We start from the raw sequence: 25725 nt of genomic DNA, 5'->3' as shown, positions 1-25725 counted from the left end.
ATGTCAGAAGGTCCTGGAAATGACCTTTAAAATGACTAAAGTGTGGAGAGCTGTAAAATAATAGTTTGTCAAAAGAGGGAGAAAAGAAAAGGAAAGGAAAAAAAGCCATTGTACGAGGATTTAATCGTCAAAAGCAGCACAACGGCACTGTCACCAAACGAAATGATCCCAAGTGACTTAGTGATGAGGGAGAGGAAAGAGGAAGATGATGGCAAAAACATATGAATAATCCAAATGTTGAGGAATGTAGCCATGTAGCCAGCGACCGTAGCAGTTTACTTCCACCTTGGTCTTTAAGAGGCTGTTCAGAAAAGCAGCAGTTGGTTGATTCGCTGCATGGCTGTTATTATAATTCCTCAATACAGATCTACCTTCGTTTTATTCACATAGCGTCAAGCTAGAAAACAAGAACGGGACTCAATTCAACCGCTAATCGCTTCCATCAACACCGTCTCATTTAGAGCTTGCTTTCTCTGCGAGAGCTCCTTGTGTTGTAATTATTCTGTACATGCTTTTGAAATGACCTTGTTGAAATGGCAGGAGAGTCCCTCCACTCTCACATCTACAGAATGATGTATGATTCTGGCTCCTGTTCCTGTGCTAGCGACGGCTGGGGAGACACAATGCGGCATAATTGTTTAACTGAAGCGGCGTCTATTAGCGCTGTGATTGTGCGGCTCTTCAACAAAACGCCGGTCTATTCTTCCGCAGTGAATGGCAAAGCCCGACTCAAATCTCCCGAGTGTATGTGAAGCTTCTAATACTTATCTGGCTGATTAATATCAAACACGTACAATAGAAATATAAACACGTGAGAGGGAAATTGGAGGGCTGGTGCACTGCTATTCAGAATGGAAGACCCCCAATTTTTTTCTCCTGAGCAGCCAGAAGTGCTCGGCATAATGGCAGTTAATTACAGTGAAACACAACACGGGCTGAACGCGTCTCTTGGGTGACTGAGATGTCATCGTGGTATGCAGAGCGAAGCTCGTATGAAACTTAAAGCCTGAGAGAGCAGAGCGAAGCCAGGTCTTTGGCAACAATATCTGAACCTGGCACATCGCTGGCATCGTGGTGGAGAGATAGCAGGAGAAATGGAAGATGGCGGCCGCCATAACGGATGAGCGTTCGTTTATTTTCTATAGCACACGTTCAGAAACATAATGACTTTCAGGAGACGTACGTCGTTCAGCAGACTGCGCCGACTCTCCATAATAATGAAAGTGGAATACAGATTGTGATCTATGATCTGTAACTCCAGACAAGTAAAGTCTCAAAAATAAATAAATAAATAAATAAATGTTAAAAATACATTTAAAAAGCCCTCTCCTTTATTTGGAGTATTAAATGAGAGAAGGATGGAACGTGTGCTGAAGACAGAGTGTAATCAACATAACATATGAACTCATATTGACTTGCAAAGTATCTGGTTGCCTGCATGAGCTCAGTATCAGTGAGAACATTTGCATAATGGTAATGTGAGCTTTCATGGAGAACGCACAGCCACGGCTTACTACTAGGGATGTTTGTGCACATATTACAGATAGAAAACATGATGAACATCTAATGATTTAGATCAGACGCTGCGTTGGAAATGAGATGTATCTGTAACTGTCCTGCATCGAATCCCGTTACTGCTGATTAATTGTTCTGCGAAACAAATTAAATCGAGTCGAATATGATGAGCGACTGATTGGAGCGTTAATCAGTTAAACACAGAGCTGACAAATGATTTCTGCACAACGTTTACACACGCTGTAACACACTGTGCTAAAGAAAAGTTATAATAAACAATCCTACATATTCTTTATCATGGAAATGACTTAAATATCACACGTCTTTCTCTCCACACTTCACCACCATGTAAGTTCGCTTTCTGTCACTGCTCCAAAGGCACAATTGCTTTTTGTCGTTCTCTTTAGTTTGCACAAAGGGGAAGGTGTGTGCAAGTGTAACATAATAAATGGATAAACAGGACAAATCACAGAGCGCTCTGCTGTGACACACATTTCTCCACCTGCACAACTGAAACCAAGCTGCTGTGAAAAAGGAATAATCCTGAAGAACACATGTAAGTCCATGTAAATGATAGAAGGTGAGACTTTATGCCACAACAGCAGACGTGAGAAATAGAAGAAACCAGAACAGAAGACACTGACTCTGTAATGTGGACTATATCTTACACAATCAGGTCACAGGTTGTGTAGAAACTAGGAGAGGATGAGTGACTTCATCACACAGACTCCAACCGATTCTGTAAATGATCTGAGTCGATCTGTGATATAAACAGACGTAATAACTGCTGGAAAAGTTTACAACAACACGCAAAGTAAAAGCAACTGAACTGGAGTTTAACTCAACTCATCTTATTTTTCCCAGTAAACCCAGAAGAAAAACACACATTTTTCTACATCTAAACCTTTCACAGTGTCTCAGGCAGTTCCTCATCCTCAGCTCCCGCAGTTTATGTCACATGATACCAACATCACATTTAGTTAGTTTTATTTCCTACAATGTGAATAAACTTTGATTTAAACCAAAGTAAACCAGACCTGGTTACTACAGTAAGAACAAATGAATGAACATTATCTCAAGGACCAACGTGAGAGACCTGAATTATAATGTAAAATAAATTGATTACAAACTTACAGCTCCAAAAGACGGTAAGCTTTTTGACATCAACGACGTCCTCACAGATGCTTCAACCAGCTATAGGTCTGATCTTAAATAAATGTAAACAAGGTGTGAGTGTGTGTGTGTGTGTGTGTGTGTATGTGTGAGAGAGTATGTGTGTGTATGAATGAGTATGTGTGTGTGTGTGTGTATGTATGTGTGAGAGAGTGTGTGTATGAATGAGTATGTGTGTGTGTGTGTGTGTATGAATGAGTATGTGTGTGTGTGTGTGTGTGCGTATGTGTGAGAGTGTGTGTGTATGTATGAATGAGTATGTGTGTGTGTATGAATGCGTATGTGTGTGTATGAATGAGTATGTGTGTGTGTGTGTGTGTATGAATGAGTATGTGTGTGTGTGTGTATGAATGAGTATGTGTGTGTATGAATAAGTGTGTGTGTGTGTGTGTGTGTGTGTGTATGAATGAGTATGTGTGAGTGTGTGTGAGAGTGTGTGTATGTGTGAGTGTGTGTGAGTGTTTGTGTGTTTGAGAGTGTGTGAGTGTGAGTGTGTGTGTTTGAGAGAGTGTGTGTATGTGTGTGCGTGTTTGAGAGAGAGTATGTGTGTGTATGAATGAGTGTGTGTGTGTGTGTGAATGAGTGTGTGTGTGTTTGAGAGTGTGTGAGAGAGTGTGTGTGTATGAATGTGTGTGTGTATGAATGAGTGTGTGTGTTTGAGATTGTGTGAGTGTGTGTCTGTGTGAGTATGTGTGTGTGTTTGAGAGTGTGTATGTGTGTGTGTGTGCGTGTGCGCGCGCCGCAGGGTCTGATAATAGTCCAGTGCTGATTCAGATTCATATATTTGACAATGTTTTTGTAAATTATTTCATTTTATGCTTCTTTTAAAATAGTTTCTTTCATGTAAAATTGTGGTGTTATTTGTTCCAGCAGTGTTGTGAGAGTGTAATCCAGTAAAACACGAGCAGTTGTGTGTGAAATGAACCCGTATACGTAACATACAGGTACAACAGGGATTGTTCTCTCCAGCAGCTGCTGCCTCCAGTACAGCAAAGTCAACTCTATATGGATCTTTTCCTCTTAGTAAACAGAAATGTGGACAGCGTGCGGAAAAGTCAGTTCCCATGATGAAGCTGTTGAAAAGTAAATAGAGATGAAATCTGAAAACTCGGTGAGGATTTGAGTGGAAGGATTTTCCTCCCTGAATACAGCAGGTCTCTCTGACCCAGCTGACTAAGGTAAAGTGTTGGGGACATTAACGCCTCCATGTTCTTGGTCATGCGCCTCTGAACACGTGTGTAGTCAGTGTGGGAAAAGAGAGAAAAGTTAAACTCATTAAACTGCGCCGCAGTCCAGAGACCACGTAATCCGGCTCAAAGCTCGGCATATCGGATCGCAGTCATCTCCCAGACTCTCCATCGCCCCGTGTTCATGTACACGCTTAAACATGTAAATAATTTAGCATTCCAGATTTGTAGTAACACCACATTTCATGCTTCCTGACAAACGAAGGCATGTACACAGAATCTGAACTGGCTAACAGTCGCGAATGATGCTAGCTCCTGGTGCAGTCTCATTGTCTCGTTTCTGAAACAAACACACACCGGCAACATGGGACTGGAAAAACATCAGAATAAAGCACTATAAATACACAGATGAGTGACGGACACATGCTTCTGTTCCTCTTTAAGAAGTTTAACTTAAAAAAAAGCCTGCTGGTCAACATTTAAACATCTTACATAATGAACCAGTCTGAAATATAAATACAGGCAAACAAATCAGTGCAGCTTAATCTGAGGAATATTTAGTCCAAGTAAAGAGTAATATCCTGAAATCAAGCGTCAATGTGTCGTTGTTGTCCTTTCGAGGCCGTCTGTGTATTAAAATGTGCCGCGTGTGAATATCTGTCTTTTGTTGCAATTTTACAGAGAGTCCATAAATTAATAATGTCTCTCAGTAAACATGTTGGAGTAAACATTCAGAAATGACTATTTGCCAGTGTAATATTTATAGCCGCTGCCACCTGAATCCAGTTATATGCTGTGTTTAAGGCCATCGACCTGTAATTACTCTGGTACAAAAATAATGAGGAAAAAACTGAACGACAAAGATGAAGAGAGAGAGAGAGAGAGAGAGAGAGAGAGAGAGAGAGAGAGAGAGAGAGAGAGAAAGACAGAGAGAGACACACAGAGAGAGACACACAGAGAGAGACACACAGAGAGAGAAAGACACAGAGAGACACACAGAGAGAGACACACAGAGAGAGACACACAGAGAGACACACAGAGAGAGACACACAGAGAGAGACACACAGAGAGACACACACAGAGAGACACACACAGAGAGAGACACACAGAGAGACACACACAGAGAGAGACACACAGAGAGAGACACACAGAGAGAGACACACAGAGACACATACAGAGAGAAACACACAGAGAGAGACACACAGAGAGAGACACACAGAGAGACACACACAGAGAGAGACACACAGAGAGACACACACAGAGAGACACAGAGATATCAGATTGGGATCTGCTTTAGGGGGTGAAATTAAAAGTACAGAGGAGTTGTACTGCTCTATCCAAAAAATATCAAATTACATTTTCAAACGACTTCACGTGGCCCGTGGGGCCTGGAATAATAACAGCTTTAAACATGACACGATCTATCACTGTCCTCTTGACTGTGATCCCATAGCAAAAAGCTTTTACTGGGGGGAAACTATCAGACCTGCCCCTGCATTCCTTCAGTAAAAGCCTTTAGAAGAACACGAGGCTTCAGTTTTACATTCTTTTCTCTTGCATCACGCCAAAGCACCTTAAGTGCAAATGAAATGTGAAAGACTGTAAAAATATACAAGAGTAAAAACACACAATGTGGATGCTGAAGTCCAGTAACAAGGAAGTCATGTTACCCCGTGGTCTTACTACACACAGTGAGACCTTAGAAGCTATTATCAGAAGCTTCGCTGTGCATTTCGTTTATGTCCACCGCTACTGACTCATTAAATGTTTATGGCCAGACACGGTGAGGATGTGGGCCTGGTTGTGAATCAACACACCAACGTAGCTAAACCTCGGCTGGGGGAAAGCAAGCAGGTCAGTTTAGTGAATAAATAGGAATTCCAGCGATTAATCTACCTCTAGGTTTTGTCTATAAAGTCCGAGTCCACAGCAGCGGCATGTTACAAAGCAGACTCCTGAAAGGTCCCCTTTTTTTTTTTGCCATGAATAATTCATTTAGCGTGTAAGAAGTCTGTTGGGGATATGCTTACTTAAAAATCGAGCTCAATATTTCCTTTCCCAGCATGGCATTCCGAATCCGTGCCCTTCATCCCGAGGATTGTGAAGTTACTTAATGACACCAGCGTTCCTTCACTTTCTTGTGTGGAAAAGAAAAGAAAAAAAGGTGACAAATTCGAGACGATGTGGATCTGGAGCGAGAAATGTCGACTTCCTGAGGAGTTATTGCCAGAAATGAGCTTTTGTAACAAAAAGGGAGCCAGCAGCATAATTAGTCCAAATCGCAAAGGAGGACACTAAAAATATCAGCACAACCTCAAATGTCAAACCTGAGAGATAATCCATCCAACAGGCGGCCCAGAATTCATCTAGGAGGCCCTGCTGGAAGATCAAAACAACCAGTAGCTTTATTATTAAAGTATCCTGAAGAAAAATGGGAGCTGATGGCTCATGCTGGATGCTTGTCAGAGTTATTCTGCCTGACGTGACGCTCCTTTCTGTTTGGACGCTTCCGGCCACAGGAGGCCGTTCTCTGCTCCGCTGCTCGCTTGACAGACAATCGTGATGTCACTCCTAGCTTGGGGTTTAATGACAAATTAAGGCGGCTGTTTAAGTAATGAATGTGTGTGTGTGTGTGTGCGTGTGTAAAGGGAATCTTGACTCTTTTAATAAAATGCTTGGTAGCACTTGCAGCTGTCAGGATGTACAAGTCCTCTCAGGCCTCGAGCTGCAGTAGGAGAAAAGAACAACAATTTGGTTTCAGCTTGATGAAGGCATTACAAACGGAACGTTCTAAAGACGACTCGCACCATTTCTCTGTCAGAAGGCGTATGTACGGAGGATTTCTGTATGTGTGTCACATCACAGGTCCAAATGGAGAGCAAACAGAGGAAGTCTGCGCTAACAGAGGAGTCCAAAGTCACGTTAAAGACTAACCTAAAAAATGTCACAGGATTGAGGCTGAGACCATCATCACTCTGCTCAGTGGTGTAGAACATCTCATCTGTGTTACAGCATATAACATAATATGTAACTGTAAACTAATAAAAACTCTGAGAACAGATTTACAGGAACTAATATTTAAACCACTTCAGTGACATTCTGAATGTCTAAATGTCGTAAATGTCTTACAGCTACAAATAATTTCACCGTTACGCAACTAATGTTTACACGACAAAAGATGAACATGAAACTAAGGGCAGGTGACGTGAGAAAAAAATCATAACACACTCCGTAAAGACATTTCTGCAAATAAGAAAATAAAACACGACTGAAACATGATAAAAGTTTAAAGATTCAAATCTCTACAAAATGTTTTAAAGGATTAAAGTAGTAGAAAATTTTAAATCACCTGCCTTCAGTCAAAACCTTATTCAAAACTACCTGTAGATTCTTCATAGACATGATGGAGAGATTACATCATTATAGCAGTGTTATTGATATCATACAGCTGACAGCGATATTATAATCATCACACTGTGGATTCTGATATTATATTCGTCATAATGCTGATATTTATATAATACGTTCATGTGACTGATGTTGATATTATATTGTCGTAGAGCTGATGATTGTTATATTGTGCAGCCTGAAGTGAAGCTCCATCAGAGTGTTCTGCTTGGGTGAGCAGTGTGTAGAGCAGTGTGTAGAGCAGTGTGTAGAGCAGTATGTGGAACATTGTATAGAGCAGTGTGTAGAGCAGTGTATAGAGCAGTGTGTGGAACATTGTATAGAGCAGTGTGTAAAGCAGTGTATAGAGCAGTGTGTGGAACATTGTATAGAGCAGTGTGTAGAGCAGTGTATAGAGCAGTGTGTGGAACATTGTATAGAGCAGTGTGTAGAGCAGCGTGTAGAGCAGTGTTTAGAGCAGTGTGTAGAGTAGTGTGTAGAGCAGTGTATAGAGCAGTGTGTAGAGTAGTGTATAGAGCAATGTGTAGAGCAGTGTGTGGAACATTGTATAGAGCAGTGTGTAGAGCAGTGTGTGGAACATTGTATAGAGCAGTGTGTAGAGCAGTGTGTAGAGCAGTGTTTAGAGCAGTGTGTAGAGTAGTGTGTAGAGCAGTGTATAGAGCAGTGTGTAGAGTAGTGTATAGAGCAATGTGTAGAGCAGTGTGTGGAACATTGTATAGAGCAGTGTGTAGAGCAGTGTGTGGAACATTGTATAGAGCAGTGTGTAGAGCAGCGTGTAGAGCAGTGTGTGGAACATTGTATAGAGCAGTGTGTGGAACATTGTATAGAGCAGTGTGTAGAGCAGTGTGTAGAGCAGCGTGTAGAGTGGTGTGTAGAGCAGTGTTTAGAGCAGTGTGTGGAGTAGTGTATAGAGCAGTGTGTAGAGTAGTGTATAGAGCAGTGTGTAGAGCAGTGTGTAGAGCAGTGTGTGGAACATTGTATAGAGCAGTGTGTAGAGCAGTGTGTGGAACATTGTATAGAGCAGTGTGTAGAGCAGTGTGTAGAGCCGTGTGTGGAACATTGTATAGAGCAGTGTGTAGAGCAGCGTGTAGAGCAGTGTGTGGAACATTGTATAGAGCAGTGTGTAGAGCAGTGTGTGGAACATTGTATAGAGCAGTGTGTAGAGCAGCGTGTAGAGCCGTGTGTGGAACATTGTATAGAGCAGTGTGTAGAGCAGCGTGTAGAGCAGCGTGTAGAGCAGCGTGTAGAGCCGTGTGTGGAACATTGTATAGAGCAGTGTGTAGAGCAGCGTGTAGAGCAGTGTGTAGAGCCGTGTGTGGAACATTGTATAGAGCAGTGTGTAGAGCAGCGTGTAGAGCAGTGTGTGGAACATTGTATAGAGCAGTGTGTAGAGCAGTGTAATAGAGCAGTGTGTAGTGCAGTGTGTAGAGCAGTGTGTAGAGCAGTGTGTAGAGTAGTGTGTAGTGCAGTTTGTAGAGCAGTGTATAGAGCAGCGTGTAGAGCAGTGTGTAGAGCAGTGTGTGGAACACAGTGAACATGTGAGCAAATAGCAAGCTGTAAAACCCATTCAAACTAATAATACTGACCCCAGAGTCACAGCAGCAGAAAACCACAAAGTACACACACTCGCACACACACATACGCACACACAAATACGCACACATTCGCATGCGCACACACACATACACTCACACTCACACATGCACACACACACACACTCGCACACACACACTTGCAAACACACACACACAAAAACACGCACTCGCGCACACACGTATACACACATACACAAACACACTCGCACACACACACATATACAAACAAACAGTGTAAGTATGCAGTGGTGTGTATTTTTATGACCTGGGTGTTATTCATTACCAGATTCAGAGAAATGCTGTAACTTCACTTGACTATTATGCAAATTTCGCTCTGGGGGGAAACAATTTCAGCTTTTTAAAATAAAGGATGAAGGGAGGGTTCGCCCTCAGCCTGACGAGGCCAGGAGTGCAATGGAAAAAAAAACAAGTATAACTTTGGATTGAAAAATAGGCAGCCGCTCGCTTCGGTCTTGAATTCTTAATATGACACATGGATGAGGCATATGGGCTATTAAAAAATGCATGACCTTTAGTAATTCAATCCAGATTGTGAAATAGGTGGAAAAAAAAAAACAGACCTGAATCATCAAACCTAATGTAGAAAACAGCAGAGAGGAACAAAAACTCATCCATGCAGACAGACAGAGGGGTCGAGATGAAGGGAGCGATAAAAAGGACAAAAAACCTGAAATGTCCAGGGTGTTTTTCTCCTGGTTAATGCAAACGAAGAGAGTTAAAAGCATTCGTCAGAGCTAATTGTATGCTTTGCGTACGGAAAAACAGTAATCATTTTACATACTGTTTACTTAACTGCTCATACAATCCTTCTCGAGTGTATTAGGTGATTAGTGTGGATGGAGCCTGCCTGAGCTTGTCCATGCTTTCAGCTCCAGCACCAAAATGGATCTGACTGCAACATCTGGATGGCATTAATTACCTGCATTAAATCTAGCAAGCCAAGTACAGCTAGAGGAGAGACAGAACGAGAACACATGAAAAAGAAACAGGGAGGGAGAGAGAGAGAGAGAGAGAGAGAGAGAGAGCTCCAATGGAATTTGGGAAAATTCCCTGCTGCACTACTTAAATGCAATAGTTTTTGTTCCGAGCAAACACCAGAATTTAATTTCCAATGAAGACTCGTGGAACAACAAAGAATTTCATATCCAAGATAAATAGAACCAGGGTGGGGGGCAGGGGTGGGAGGAGGTGTCAAATTCTCTGGAAAGACTTAATGCTGAATCAAATTTGAGAGAAAGCTTTGTTTATGTAAGCGGCAAAGCTCGAGAACCGGATCTGATTGCAAAAGGAACTGGGTAATGGGCGATTCTTACTTCATTTCGTATTTTTTTCTCCCTCCCTTCTTTGATGAAACAGAGCAGGGGATGAAGCGGGGGGGGGAGGAGGAGGAGGGCTGTATGATGTTTCTCAATATTCTGACGGGAAAAAAAAAAACTTTCTTCCATATGCGCCCAGGATAATAAATCTTTTCCCCTGCATCTAATTATTCAAATGTTCCGTAAGCCACATGGTCGAGAGGAGACGCCAGTGCCCACTTCCTTTAAGGCCCGAGACCAGTCACTGTACTTCTCTCTGCCTGCTACTTTAAAAAGCCATGCAAAATATCATAAGTATTAATATTCTCTTCAACAAGCACACAGATGTCCTGCTTTTCTCCAGAATATGGTATCAATCAAACGCCGTTCTCCCAATGCCTATTAAAATCTTCTCTAAGAGACACTTGGCCACATGGATGTGAAATTAAGAAACACACACACACACACACACGTCTTACAATCCTTGTGAGGACTTCCACTGACAATTATTAACTCAGTTACTACATAAAAATCGAACCATAACTTTAACCTCAGTAACCAAACCGTTGACCTTTTTCCCTTAAAAAACAAAACTGTCTGCTATTCGTATTCCTGTGATGACATTTGGCTCCGATCAGGATAGAAAAACATGCACACACACAAACACACTTTATTTCTAAGGCTTTTTTTTTCATGAGAGGAAAATAAATGACCCATTTTTTATTGCCGTGTATGCGGTAAACACGTTCTCTAAATGAGGCAGAGGATGAAATCCAAACTGCGAACCCACGAGCAAACACTGGCCTGCAATCTGATTTACTTAAGTACAACTGATTAACACTTCTGAACAATGACTGCGACACAAGAGGGTCCATGATAATGAACAACAATGGGTTACTTTGTGAGTCGCTTCGTCTCTTCACCAAACAACAGGCTATAATTAATTCCCATCCTCATTGCTATGCACCAATCATACTCTAATCACATACACTACATTCCTGTCACACCACGTATAATAAAAAAACATTCAACTAAGGCCTGGCTACAAGTAGATAAAGATTCAGCGTGTTTAAAGATAACAGGCATATCATCATCTAGCACAAAACACGTCCTAATAACTAGAGAACATTAATGTCTTCATCCTCTGTGACGTGCCACTGTGAAAAAAATGAAATAAATGAATCTCTCTTCACTCCATAATGCAGCTTTTATGCCTGTGCTTCACACTGCAATCATTAAGCATATGCCCACATAATAATACTGACTTCCTAAAAATAAATGTCCTTAGAGACAGGAAATGAATCAGGAGAGGGGGAATAACAGCACGGCCATTACAGAGATTCTGTGTAAAAAAAAAAAACACTCTTCAATAGTCTGCCCATTAACATTACGTATCTAAAGAGACACTTCAATCCTCTCTCTTTTCCCTGCACTACGCTTGTCAGAGACGGTGTCCTTCATGCAAGAGGAACGCTCCTTTCATCTGGATTTGTTATTCCTAAACAGGGTGGTGGTGTCTCTATCACCAGGAGGCTTGGAGCAGTTCGTCTCAGCCGGAGAGGAATGTGGCAGCCGTAATTGTTTGAGCTGTCATCGGGAGTCATGTGACCCACCGGGGTCAGGGTTAGACCCTGCTGAGGAGCGTCAACCAAATTGGCCTCTGTTTGCCTACAGGGCGCCTTCGCCCCGCTGACATGTCCCCGCACAATATAATGCATTGTAATCACAACAAAATGCGCTTCCATGGGTTCTAATTACATTCCTAATATGTGTGAGGAGAAAATTCTTCACCCAACTCAGATTCGGTGCCCAATCACATACGAGTAAGACCTTTAAGTCAATTAAGCGGCCTTTGTTTCCTTTAGGGAGAGACCACGAGAGAGAGAGAGAGAGAGAGAGAGAGAGAGAGAGAGAGAGAGAGAGAGAGAGAGAGAGAGAGAGAGAGAGAGAGAGAGAGAGAGATTGACATGTAGCCAGAAGAGCAGGCAGACAAGGCAAACCCTGTGGACATTTCCATTAAAAGACGGAGCAGATGAAACTGCAATTGGCAGGAGGCATCAGATCAACTTACTAAAAATATGTGTGAGCAAGACAGCGAGTGAGCTCCACCATTCCTGCCACATTTTCCTGAAACAGACCCCTCGATGCTAGCTGCTGCTCTCTAATGTGCTGGAACCTTCTCAAAACCATCAGACAGCCCACTCAAAAGCCAAGACTCTGGAAGCCACGTTACTTTCTCTGTAAAGTTAATGGTTAGGCTAAACGCCGGAGATTTTCCACCAAGTAACCTTCATACTGGGCATAGAAAATACTCCATGTTTTCATTTCTTCCGTGTCCCCTATGATTTTTCTCATCTCTCTCTCTCTCTCTCTCTCTCTCTCTCTCTCGCTCGCTCTCTCTGATTTGCTTCAGAACAAATTAAATGAAATCCTTTACATAAGCGATGACATCACACATATGAGTTTTGAGCTTAATAAATAACACACCCTTAATTGAACTAAAATAGTCTGAAACAATGCGGCTCAGTTCGGTTTAAAGCTCGGCCAGGAATAAAAGGGCCTTTTTATCTACACTCTGTCAGGTTCCACAACAATCTCTGAATGCTGCTTACCAAAAACATGTACAAGAGATAAAGCATTAAGTACATTGTGAGCTGTTTACGCAAAGCCGTTGCCACTCTTGGTTATTACATAAACAGCCCTTGAGCGAGTAAAGAAAGCTGCTCGTCACCCATCAGTTGATCTTTTCACAGAGTCGCAGAATAGAAAGCAGATTCTGTTTGGACAGAAATCACAGGAATAATCAAGTACAGTAATCTTCTTTGAAGGCAGAGAATGCAGTACCGGAAAAGAAATATTATCATGGTGTAGTTGTCTAGGATTCAGATTGGATTTAATAACCCCTGTTAATCCCTGTAAATACGGCGGACAGTGTGAGAGACAGGAAGTGATATGTCATATTGTTGATGTTCAGAATGAATATTTCCTCCTCCTCTGATGTATAAACAGAACCATACAGTTCACAATCAAACACACAACAAGGCTCACATTAGTTAATGTTATTAGCATGATTAGGAATAAAGTAAGGAAGGAATGAAACACATTGTGGGGTTTGAGCTATTATAGACAAGTGCATTAGTTTTCAATAACAGGAAGCATCTTATTCCTTTTACACTGCAGCGATTTGCCAGTAACTCTGATTTTTAACTGGCTAATGAAAGACACTGTGATTTTATACGTTTCTAGCATTCACAAGCCTAGCAAGCTCCTTTTATCACTTGCATTCTAGCAGCTATAAACAGCCATCTTTGCTCATCAAGCTTTATTTCTTTCCCTCTTTTAACACTAATAAGACAAAAACAACCGTCTCTTGTCCTGAAAACTTGCCTGTTCTGGACAACCTTCAGCACGGCACTGGAGAGTCCATTAACACGTTAAATAAACGTCTCCTTCCAAAGATCTTCACCATGTCGATGATATGTTTGTTAAACAGCAAGATGTTTCCTTAATCTGGTTATTATTGGCATTAGATTATGTGGAGCGTCTGCAACACGAGTCCCTGTGAATGAGTTGTTACTATAGAAACAATAACACGTTCGTTAGTGTGATCAGAATTAGAGCCGGTGCTCTTGTCGCAGCTGCTGTTTTAGAATATGAATCAACACCTTTAGAATTGAGCACCGTGCTAAAACTAACATCACGCTGTAGTAGTAGATCTGCATTAATGTTAAGTGTTGACGTCTGACACTACTGGTTAACGTTACAGTATTTTTTCTTCCTACCACACGTTCTAACGAGTCTCTGTTAGTCAGTAATATGTCTCGTACAAGTAAAACGCAATATTAACAAGTCTGGCTTGTCATGTAAACGTGTCTGGAGAACCACTTCAAGCCACAAACGAGAGCTAGAACGATCCTTTATGGTGCCAGTGGCTGTGTCAGTTTTAAAAGCAGTGCTGACTGCAGACGACAACACAACACTGGAGCGATCAAACCGACAGGAAGACAAACGTCACTTCTTCTTCATAGCTGTGGCAGTGACTGACAGATCTTAAAGCCCGACTCTAACCTCGGGGGTAAAAGATCACTGCTCCATCACTGGGAAAGGCCGTCTCTCATTCGTCTATCGTTCTCTTGTTTTAGCTGAGGCTGGAAGGCATGAAGGCTGGAAGGCATGAAGGCTTGAAGGCTAGAAGGCTTGCCAGGCAAAAAACCAACTGTGCATCTTTGCTTTAATTACAACCTGTGTGATCACACTAGCTACGAGTCATTTGTGCCTGCTGTTGTGCCAGAGCCGGTGCCCACTGCCTCAACAAACCCTCTCCTGAGACTCTTTAACAGCCGTCATGTGATTAAGATCAAACAGTGAGACCTTCATAAAGAAGTGATGGTCTGATGTGTCAACGTTTATTCATCAGAAGCTTATGTAGGTGCTTACTTTCATTCACTATCCACCCATCTGTCTACTCATCTGTTTAACTACCCATCCATCAATCCATCCATCCATCTTTTTCTATCTATCCATCCTAATCTATACATCAATCCAGTTGTTTATCCATCCCTTCATGCATTCATTTTCCATTCTATTTATGCTTCATTCATCCCTGCATACATGCATGCCTCCACCATCCATCCATCCATCTATCCATCCATAGATGCATCCATCTATTCATGTGGCAAAAATCTAAACAGCCATCCATCCATCCTTCATCCTTCATCCAGCCATCTGTCTCACCAACAATGTGTCTTCTCTCAGCCATGTTTCTACAACCATTAATTCATTCATCCTTTTCCCACAATGTTTTCCAAAAAATCTATTTATTTCTTCATTTATCTCCCCATCAATCTACATATCCCCCAACCTATTAACCCATGCCTCAAGTTATCACCCAGATCCAGATCCAAGCAACCCACCATCAGTCCAGCACTCTATCCATGCATCCATCCATCCATCCATTTTACATGTCTTGCTGCTGTTTGACTGGTCATCGCAGAGCCATACATCCATTTTATTCTCTGTATACATTTATCTTTTCAGCTATCTGTCTTCCATCCATCCATTTATTCATAATCTTCCCATCAATCAGACATCAATCCAACGATTGTATCCCTTGATCATTCAGCCCAGTTCACGATTCCACAGAGACCACTTGAGACCTTGCCAACTCTGCCCTCCTCCACCGCTACCTTCACCCTTCACCAGCCAATGTTTATTTTTAGAGAAGATACACGGACCAACTGATCTTGTCAGTTCCCAATCAGAAAGAAGTTTCAAATCAACCGTCTTAGCGTGAAGGCTGCTTACCAAATTCGTCGCAGATGCTGTCATTCTCCAGCAGTGTGGGGTGCTCGAACGTGTCCCTGCAGTAGAGAATCTGAGTGTTGCTTGTGAGCGTAGCGATACCCCCCAGAGCTAGTACCACCTGGTCCGTCAGTAGCGAGGCGGGCCTCTCGCGGAGCCGTGCGATGATGGAGCGGTAGCGACAGTACTGTGGATAGCTTAGCACCAGGACCCTCTTATCCTCGCCATCGTCACCTGTGGGCACACAGACAAACGGAGGTTGGTGAGAAATGTTCTATCTGTTGCTGAGTAGGTCAACAGGCCAAAGAAACACACTGCAGTTACACTAAAGCGAGTGATATGTAGTTTTGTTTTGTGTTGCTTCTTACAACTGGGGTGTGAATTAAGTGCAAACTGCTAAGTCAGCTTGCACCAGTGCAAAAAGGTCATTGCTGATTCTTGCCTTCTTCTCCTACAGTCTCAATTTATCTTACTGGACCTGAGGTGTTTCTAAAGGCGCAGGAGGCACAACCTGTTTTCTCATACCTTATCTAGCAAGATGGTGAAGAGTGAAGGTCTTTCTGCGTTGAAGCACAGACATGAGAGTTAGAACCTTTTCCAAGTCAAACTGTTGTTTTAACACGACAGCCGTCTGTTAGGATCGGCAATAAAAAAGTAGTCTGCTGGCAGGATGCCACATCGTTCAGTCCTGAAAAATCAGAGCTCTAGGCAAGATAATGTATAGCTCCTTCTTCTGTCATGAGTTCCCTCAGATGTCAAAAACTTAACCTTAAAGAAAAGAGAAGAAACAATCACACCCCTGGGAAAAGCCAAGCTCGGAGTATGGGCTCTTATAATATGGCACTAAAAACACAGATGTTTGCAGCTTACAACAGACTGGAGTGCTTCAGACATCTCAGCAGCTTAGGAGGAGCTGCCAAGGAGCTGTAAAACACAATCCACTGGACCAAAGTGAGTGAATTGCACGGTGAATCTGTCACCGTGGTCAAAAGACACATTTCCTGAGAACTATTTAGAATCCTGAAAAACAGCCCGTTGTAGAGAGGACAGTTTGTGACAGGGTTATGAGTAAAAAAATACTGGAGCTTTGTCAAAAATTAAAAAAAAATACTTTATGTTTTTTTCATATGATTTGTTGATGGACAACAGGCTTTTGTGCTTTTGAGCTCCTGGCCAGAGGAACCTGGGTCACTTTAAACGAACTCGAAAAGCTCTGGACAAAAAAAGCAACGTGACGCTCTTTGATTTACTCTGTTAATCTTTTTATAGGACTTTTATTGCATGTCTTCAACCCACTTGAGTTAGATGCAGAAATGTGGTGCACAGATTCTCGTCCTCTGTGTGGTGAGAGGAATCGTCTCATTCGGTTAGCACCGTATCTCAGTACAGAAACTGTCCCTTTGAACCAATCGGAACAGTTCAACAGAAAAAGAATTCATTTATTGCTTTCACTTTACCTTTTGCCCTCGTCTACGTGTGGATTATACTCGCTTTCACATGTAGGATGTGACGTGTGTCTTGTGGTATTTTAGTGTCACTTCCTTACAGATGAACGCAACATGACTTTTTCTGTGTAAAACCCACATGAACAGTGGATCGAATGTAAAAGTCAACTTGTCAGGATATTTCTGACGTGTGCTCTAGAGGATGTTGCGTTTAATCTCCGAGATGTGCATACGGTACGCAGGCGAGCGTGTTAACAATACCGCTGCTTCTGCGTGTGTGTCTCAGCTACGTACCGCTCTGCTTTCCGTTCATAATATGGTCTCGATATTCTGAGTTAATCACTTGGCAGCCTGCATACATTCTCCTTATTAGATTTTGCCTCGGGCCAGAGACGATGGTGGGAAAAAGAGAAACCAAAAAGAGAAAGCCACGATAGTTTCACTCATAAAATCAAACCTTTCCTAAAGAAATTCATTCTTATCTCTTTGCTATTTAATTGGGAAGGACTGCACTATCATTAGAGGGCACTGGAAATTGCATTATGTAATTTTCCTTAAATAGGCTCCACAAGAGGTCCTTGTCACCAGGAGAGCAGAAGCCGCTGATTGGTCACAAAATCAACCGCTCGGATCTGTCTAAGCCTCGCACATCTTATCACATCCCTGGAAAGGGACTCTGTTTCTTTAAATATGGCAATGTTCTCCTCATTTACAGCACAAGTGCTCCACAAAATGTCAAACGGGCCTCTGTGGGAATATATTTACATAACGCCTCTCTACTCGACGCCCTGCCAAAGAGGACCAATTAAACCTAAAATACAGGATGGATGTGGTAAAGTACGTCTGAATGCTAATAATCATTAGTTATTTAATCTTATAAAATTTTAGAAGGTAGGCCTGAGGGTCTGTGACTTGAGTCACAAAATGCACTGTGAAAATGTTCAGTTGAAAGGAAGCTTTTGTTTTTGCAGGTTGTTAAGGAAGTGGAAAATATACGACTAGCTTATTTCCCAATGGGACAGAATGTCAAGTTATAAAATTGTAGGAAAAAAGAAAAACAGCCAAGGGCATGAAAGCACACACACACACACACAAAAAAAAAAACAATCACCGATTACAAACCATGCCACTTTCCCCCCAAAAATATATCAAAACTGAATATTATATTGTAATTATAATGTTTGGCTCATGGAAGACAACATGACCCAGATAAACATCTGATAATGGCTGTGTACAGCTGGCTGCGGTACCTGCCGAGCTTATTATGGAAGTTTACAGTGCCGTATCTCCAAATCACCTGTCAGCTTGTTAAATCTCTCAGATTGTGTCTGCTCGAGCTCGCTTGCTTTATTCCTGCAAATACAATTAATGATCCTTTGATACGTTTTTGTAAAAACCTGGGTGCAGTGACTAAGCTATGAGAAAGACAACTCCCAGTTTGTGTGTTGGCCACTTAATGTGTGTGTGTGTGTGTGTGTGTGTGTGTGTGTGTGTGTGTGTGTGTGTGTGTGTGTGTGTGTGTGTGTGTGTTAAAGCCACTCTTGTGTGACGTGGTGAATTTCCAGCCTGAAACAGAGCTGCAGTGATTCCAGCATTTCAGAACCGTCCTGCCCTCATCACTGTTCAGACCCGACACTTTCTTTGTGCTGTGTGATTCAGGCTGGATGGAAAAAAGCTACCTCTCTTTTTGTAATTCATTGGTCAATATATTAATTTAAACACAGACATTGGTGGCTTGAGAGGGAGACAGAAATGGGAGAGATTCGAGAATATTCTTAGCAGAAGCCTCTTATTATATGTCCTCATTACTGCAGCCTATTAAAGCAGATACGCATTGATGCTAAGGTTATTGGCATGCATTATTATTGATACTAGCGTGCTGCATGCTGAGAAACGCGGCAGCGGAAAGGGGAAAATGTGTCATCTCCACGGCAACAGATTTAATGAAATATTTCTCGTCAATAATGGCTAACACAATTACACTTCGGTCATAAACCCATGAATCAAAGTGATGAGTTTGTGTGCTGTATCTGAAATGTCTGTGTGTGAGTGTGTGTGAGTGTGTGTGTGTGTGTTTGTGTGTGTATTACATCGGTATTACGATGCTGTGAGGCAGGGAAGGAAAAAAACAGCAGCAGTTTTTCTGGTAAACAGAATGTGGAACACAGGATTTGAGATGTGCTCGTGTTATTGTGTAATTAATTTCCAATTATTATTAACCACAAATCAACCAGAGGGAAAACTGAGTCGAATAACATCAGACAATTTAATATTAAATATTCAGTTTGCATTGTGTAACCCTTCTGAGTCACAAAGAGGAAGTAATTGTGTTTATGCCTCATTGGCTGGAATGTTGAAATGTTCATAGCTGAGCTAATGTGTGCAGCGAAACGACACGATACGGCCTAGAAATAGCTTCGGACATGAACTAGGACGAATATATTTATACTGAACAAATATAGTAATGCAACGGCGTGCAGCACTATTATTAATGTGCTGGTTTAGGCTTTAGCTCTGCACACTGTTCAGATGCCCTGCTGCTGGAGCTCTGTGTGTGAATTGTCCTCTGTGTGTACAACCTCCATAAAAAGCTCAGACGCAGCAAATCTGGAGCCGTCCGTGTTCATTTCCCTACCATGTCGTGGGAAGTAAATCATGTGTACAGAATATACACAGATAACCAACTGCTATACTTAAATATATATCAGACTTTTCATATGTAAATGTCTCTAATTCTCCTTCCAGAGGATGTTTCTCTCCCGAGGACAAGGCTGGCCTATATAAAGAGTCGGGTCTCTCAACAGCACCAGGCTCCTGAAAAGAGGATATTTTCTCCGGACTGTGAGGAAACGTTCAATTGAAAGCGAGTGCCTGGAAAAATCCGTAGTGAGTTTGTGCGTGAGCTCGATTAGTGAGAAACGCTCTCGCCTGCTCGTTAAATGAGTGTGATTGTGTTTCAGATGCCAAGAGCAACAGTGGAAGATCTAAGCGTAACAGATCGCTGGTTGCTCAAGACACACGTGGGCGGCGTCCATCCCAGCGCTTCCAGTATTTCCTATAATGTTGCTCATTATTCACCTTTGTCCAGTCCAGACTTACGCTACGGCTGAGTCGAGCTGCTCTCCAACTCCTTCCCCCTCCCTAAATATCCCAAGCTCTTTCTTTATGATTTATGTTACATGGTGATATTTTATTGGTTTGCCGAGTCCCATGTGAGTCCCACATGAGCCCGAGGCTTTCTGTAGCGCTCCGTATGAACGAGCCAAAGTGGCAGGTTTCCTAAAGCAATCCCAGCACCTGTGTTTCTCACCGTTAATTTGCAAACTTTGAACACGTTGGAGAGACAGAACTTATTCATCGAATCATTAAATTAAAATCAGCGTTTTAGAATCCTGATTTATGGCTCTGTGTGTGTGTGTGTGTGTGTGTGTGTGTGTGTGTGTGTTCAAGTCGTTAAAAAAAAACTAAATAGATAATAATTTGCTCGTGCAATTTGTGGGTTCTTGTTCCCAAGACAGTAAGCAGAGAGCAGTCTGAATTAGAGAGCTGGAGATACAGAGTGATAAAGCAAGCTGAATTAGTCATACAGTTAACCTCATGCTATATTGGTATTCCCAGCTGTACCATGAAAGCAAGTGCCCTACATGTGAAAGATGACGTCTGTTAAACTTCACACCTCATCAATGTATGACGCTTCATATAACAAATACTTCGGCTAATACTTTACCGAAAGTATATTACAGTAACATGACATGGTTATTATAAATTCAACATCAGACGTACACAAAAAACAGCCTGCGTACAGGACATGACATCATGGCTGTAATTATCCCAATCACACAGTAAACGAGCATATGGGTGAAGTGCCATGACAGATTAATAACAGATGGATTCGCTTTTTATGTTGTTTTTCTTTTGTTTTGTGGGAGAAGTTAACTTTAACTCAGATGTTTCATGGAAATGAGCTGCCTCAGGTGATCCTGGTGTTGAAGCAACTGTAACTGGATCTGTAATAACTCAAGGCGGTCTTATTTCATATCGGTGAAACTGGCTTTTGTGTTTTACAAGGTACTGAGCGCTTTCTTTTGCACTTCACTGTTTATTGAGCGTTCGGCTCAAACATTTGGCTTAAAGTTCTAAGGCACGGATCTGCTGTGAGAAATGAAGAACGGTCATTTTAACCGTTTATAATCGAACCGCTTATAAAGTTCACAAAATCCTTGTAAACATACCTGCTGCTCTCTAGGTTACTAAATAGTGAATAAAATCGATTAGCTAGCAAGTGAAAGCTACAGCGCGACGCTCAGTGCCGTGTTCAATTCCTGGGAAACTTAACTGATTAAGCAAAAAATGGTAGCTAACATGGTGTAATAACATGGTGAGTGTCAGTTAAGTGCTTTACCACTGACAGAAACGTGGATATCGAGTCGTGCGTAGAGAATGACTCATTATCACAGTCATTATGTTCTTCTGAGAACGCTCCTGACGAAGCACAATGTTTTCAGACTCGTGGCGAGAACAACAAATCGACGTAAAGCCGCCGTTTACGTACGGAAAACACTTGTAACTCAGAATGTCCGACCTATAAGTTAAAGTAAATAAAGCAGCCCCATCGTGAATGTTACTCAGATGTCTGCTCATAGATCAACAGGAAACAAAAGGAGAACTTCTGTACTGTTAAATGATTTGTCCTGTATTTAGATGTACAGCATCTCCGATCTTAGATGTTCTCACAACCTTCCTAGGAGGAGTCCAATATCTTAACCACTGAGCTCCGTCTACCCTCCTGGAGACTGGACACACTGGTGTTCACTTTATAACTACAGAAACAAAACACCATACAGACAAACAGATCAGTCTTCTGAAGAACACCTCTCAACAGAGGTCTTTGCCACAGACAGACATGAAGGTCTGAGTTTAATAAATCACAGCACGTTGTGTAGTCGTGGTGTTTAATCATCACCACACAAGATATTATTCAGGTCTCGTTAGTGTCTAGATTGTACCACGACATATTTAATACAATTGCAGTTAGTCATATACACGACACACACAAACATGTAGTGAAATTCAGAGCTGTTGTGCTCGTTTGCTCAGTTTGCTCAGTGCTTCTCCTCTGAGGATGTGTGTATTAAAGCAGCTGGTGGGATTGGGATCAAGAACCTGATGCTTTAGTTACAGGATGTGCGAAAATATACAAACCAAAATGGGAAAAAAAATAAATAAATTTAATGAGCGAAAAAAAAAAAGCCAACGTAATGATGACAAAATGCTGACATACTGAAGCCACTTGTCTATGTGCAACTATGAATAACAGACTAATATCCTAATAGTGGACTCATAACCCTCTTGTTCTGGGCTCCTGATTTCTCCGTCTCTCAAACACAACGAGTGCATTTACTATGGACACACACTGAAGTACAGAGCTTCATATAATAAAAAGCATGAGATTTTGTGTGGACAGATTTGTTTTAAGTATTTAAACACTTTAAAACCCAACAGTTCTGACTGTAAGGAGCCCACGAGACTCGTCTGGTCTACACAGATTAACAGACACTTCATGTAGACTTTTATACACTTTCATGATGATTACTAATATAAGATTAGTCAAAGATAAGCTAAAGTCTCATTACACCTTGAAATAGAATATTAGATATTAGATGTTGTGTTCCAGTAATGAATTCCAGCATGTTGAAGTGTGTAAATCCGATAATATCTGAGACTTAATCCGACGATAAACACAAAAGCTCGAACGCCGTTCTGCTTTCTGCCGTTCCGCTCCGTCTCACCACGCAAAATCTAATATTTATTTTTGGTCCAGCTTTTAATAAGCAATTTAAATATGTATTAACTCAGCTCTCAGGTGTCCAAAAACAAACAAACAACAACAAAAAAATCCTGAAAGACTCGTAGGCGTCAAAACGATTAACACGAGCTGACTTACGGAAACGGCACCTTATATTCTCACACAGTGGCCTTCACTAGAACAATGACAGCTCTCTATTTTAGGACGGGAGACGTGATTACACCAAGCTGGGAGAAAAGCGCTGAAGAATAGCGTTTACTCAACCAAGCCAATTAAAATGTATTTAGGAGGGGACACAAAGGAGTGGATTAGATGCCAGGAGGGGATAAGAAGATACCATGCTATCAATGTGCCATTGTGTCCATTTCTTCATCCACAGATGCTGGCAGAAAAAAACCTGTTCAATTACTGCCTATAGAAGAAATTGTTCATAATTATAGGAGCTGTCTGTCTCTCTCTCTCTCTCTCTCTCTCTCTCTCTCTCTCTCTCTCTCTCTCTCTCTCACACACACACACAAATAAAACATACTCATAAGAAGAATGTTCAGTTTTGAATAGCTCACTGCTGCTTCCTGTTTGCAGGAGGAAAAGAGCTTTGCTTGTTAAACTCACACGCTGAGCCTGATTACAGCTGATAAAGCTGAGTTTCTGTATATATAAATATATAAATACACACACATACAGGATATAAGTGGAAGTCAAACAAGGGCATCATGACTGATAACTAATGGTTGTTACTACAGCAGGAGCCACTGAATCATTGGAATCGAAGGTACTCTGGGTTCTGAACACAGCTGGTAAATAATTACCTGTTACTAACAATCATCAGCTGGTTTTCGCTGAAATAGTTTCATACAGAAGGTTACAGAAGTCCTCGTCATCATCCATGAATAAATGAATGCACTGATTTCTGTGAGTTCTGTGAGTTCTGTGCTTACACACAATTAAAGGTCAAAACCTTCAAGCGCTGGTCACTGATTCATTACAGTCGCTGCTGAGAGAGTGAATAAATGTGGAGTGGAGAGAATCCTGGGCAGTGTGACGTCAGGTGACGTGGACACAGTAGGAAATATCACACTCTCCACACACACACACACACACACACACACTCTCCACACTCTCACTGCAAAAAATTAAACGATTTCAGCCCTGCAACAGGCTACAAATCAGACAGGCTGCTTTTCAGTGTGTAAGAGGGAGGTTGAACACACACACACACACACAGAGACACACAGAGACACACACACAGAGACAGAGACACACACACACACAAACACACACACACACAGACACACACTTAGAGACACACACAGAGACACAGACACACACACACACACAGACACACACACACAGAGACACAGACACAGACACAGACACAAACATCTAAATCCAACCCTGGCCAAACAATAACTACACCTTCAAATCACATCTCTAACTGGACCGACTGCTTCCTGGATATTAATCAGATTGGATCTGAATGGGATTTGTGTAGAATTAAACCTCAATATTTTTGCTGCATACAGAGCTTTATGACTCGAGAAAAGTTAACCATTGTGCTGAATGCTGTGAGGAATCCTCAGGCAAATAAGGGGATTAATTAGACCTGAGATATAGAGTGTGTGAAAAAAACCCTGGTGTGTTTAATACTAAAGATAGAGAAGCTTCTCGATTGTCACTGAACACCGCCATGATTGGCTGGTGATAATAACAGACTAGTCATTCTGACTGAATGGGGCTCGGCACCACATGGACCATAAAGAGCCACATTGTGCTTTTCTGACACCTCCTCAGGTAGAAGTGGACGAGTTTACAGTGTCTGGAGGTGTAGGGCTTACTCATATAGCAGGACAAGCAGTTTTATTTGAATTCCAGCTATTTAAGAATGCAGTTGATTTGCCAAGTTAATACATCTCTTTTGATTGTTTTTCCTCTCATCAATAACCGACGCATCCAAATGTTGTTTCAGAGACACACTATATAATGATTGGCTTCCTGAAAGGTCAGGACTGAGAGACGATGCCCCATAACCAGAGCTGCCATGACCGCTGTGTATCCTTGGCTCATGGAGCTAATCTGCCGGTAACACTGGAAATGGAGCAAAGTGACAAAAAGCAAACAGAACTGAAAAAGTTAACTGTGTGAAGTATTTGGACTCACCCCACCCCTGTGTCTGTAAAAAACACACTGCAGAAAACCTGCGTCACTGTTATTATCAAACATACAGACTTTTTCCACATCAATATCCAGCATGTGGATTTAGAAAAACGCTGGCAACCTTCCACGCTTTAGTCATAGGAGGAAGAACGATATGAGCAGATTAGTGCACAATAAACCCAGTAAACTTCCAGATGGGCCTGACAATAATCAAAACATGATGACTATTAAAAAAAAAAGCAGAGCCACAGAGCTCCACTGTATGGGCACCGAGAGCCTGGTGCCATTTTTAAGGAAAACCAAACGATCATTTTGCACAATGATCCGTGTTTGGGTTGGAAACTCAGTGTAAACACAACGTCTCTAAGTGCTTTTTTATGTGTTTTAACTGAGCTGCAGCGCTGGATTTTAAATGAAGACACAATCATTAAAAGATATACGATCATTAGATACATAACTAAATACTCAAAGAATCCCAATGATGAAGTGCAGAATACAGAGCGTAATTTCCCACTGGTTATTCCGGTACAGCAGTGCAATTTGTACTGAGTGTGGAATGCACTACTCAAGCCAGGAGAGTTCGTGTCTTATCTGTTTTGTCCTCCTCTTTTTCAGCCTGTTCTGTGTAAGCCTCATGCCTGTTTCAGCACCAACGCTTGCGCCCTGATGCCGTTTCCACGTTGTATGAGAAATGAAACTCGTTCTCTGTTCTAGATCAAACGGCACACTGTGGCATCTCCATGTGGACGGTGTGACGTTCCTCTGAAACCTTTACGACGTTCCGTGATTCTGCACCAGATCCGGTTTGAGCAGATGAATTACTGC

The 25725-nt window shown here is 41.8% G+C and overlaps 1 protein-coding gene across 1 annotated transcript in view; it reads right to left on the bottom strand.

Moving 5' to 3' along the window:
- The window catches only part of arid5b (AT-rich interaction domain 5B), an 83245-nt gene that overhangs the window by 39065 nt on the left and 18455 nt on the right, over nucleotides 1-25725 (bottom strand). The window contains exon 4 of the mRNA XM_060864003.1: nucleotides 15499-15729. Within this exon, the coding sequence (XP_060719986.1) occupies nucleotides 15499-15729 (231 nt within the window). The remainder of the gene's footprint in view (nucleotides 1-15498; nucleotides 15730-25725) is intronic.

The sequence above is a fragment of the Tachysurus vachellii genome, chromosome 2 (genome assembly GCF_030014155.1).
Source record: "Tachysurus vachellii isolate PV-2020 chromosome 2, HZAU_Pvac_v1, whole genome shotgun sequence".
NCBI lineage: Eukaryota > Metazoa > Chordata > Actinopteri > Siluriformes > Bagridae > Tachysurus > Tachysurus vachellii.
Note: the sequence above shows the minus strand (reverse complement) of the source record. Positions and strands in the feature narration are given on the sequence as shown.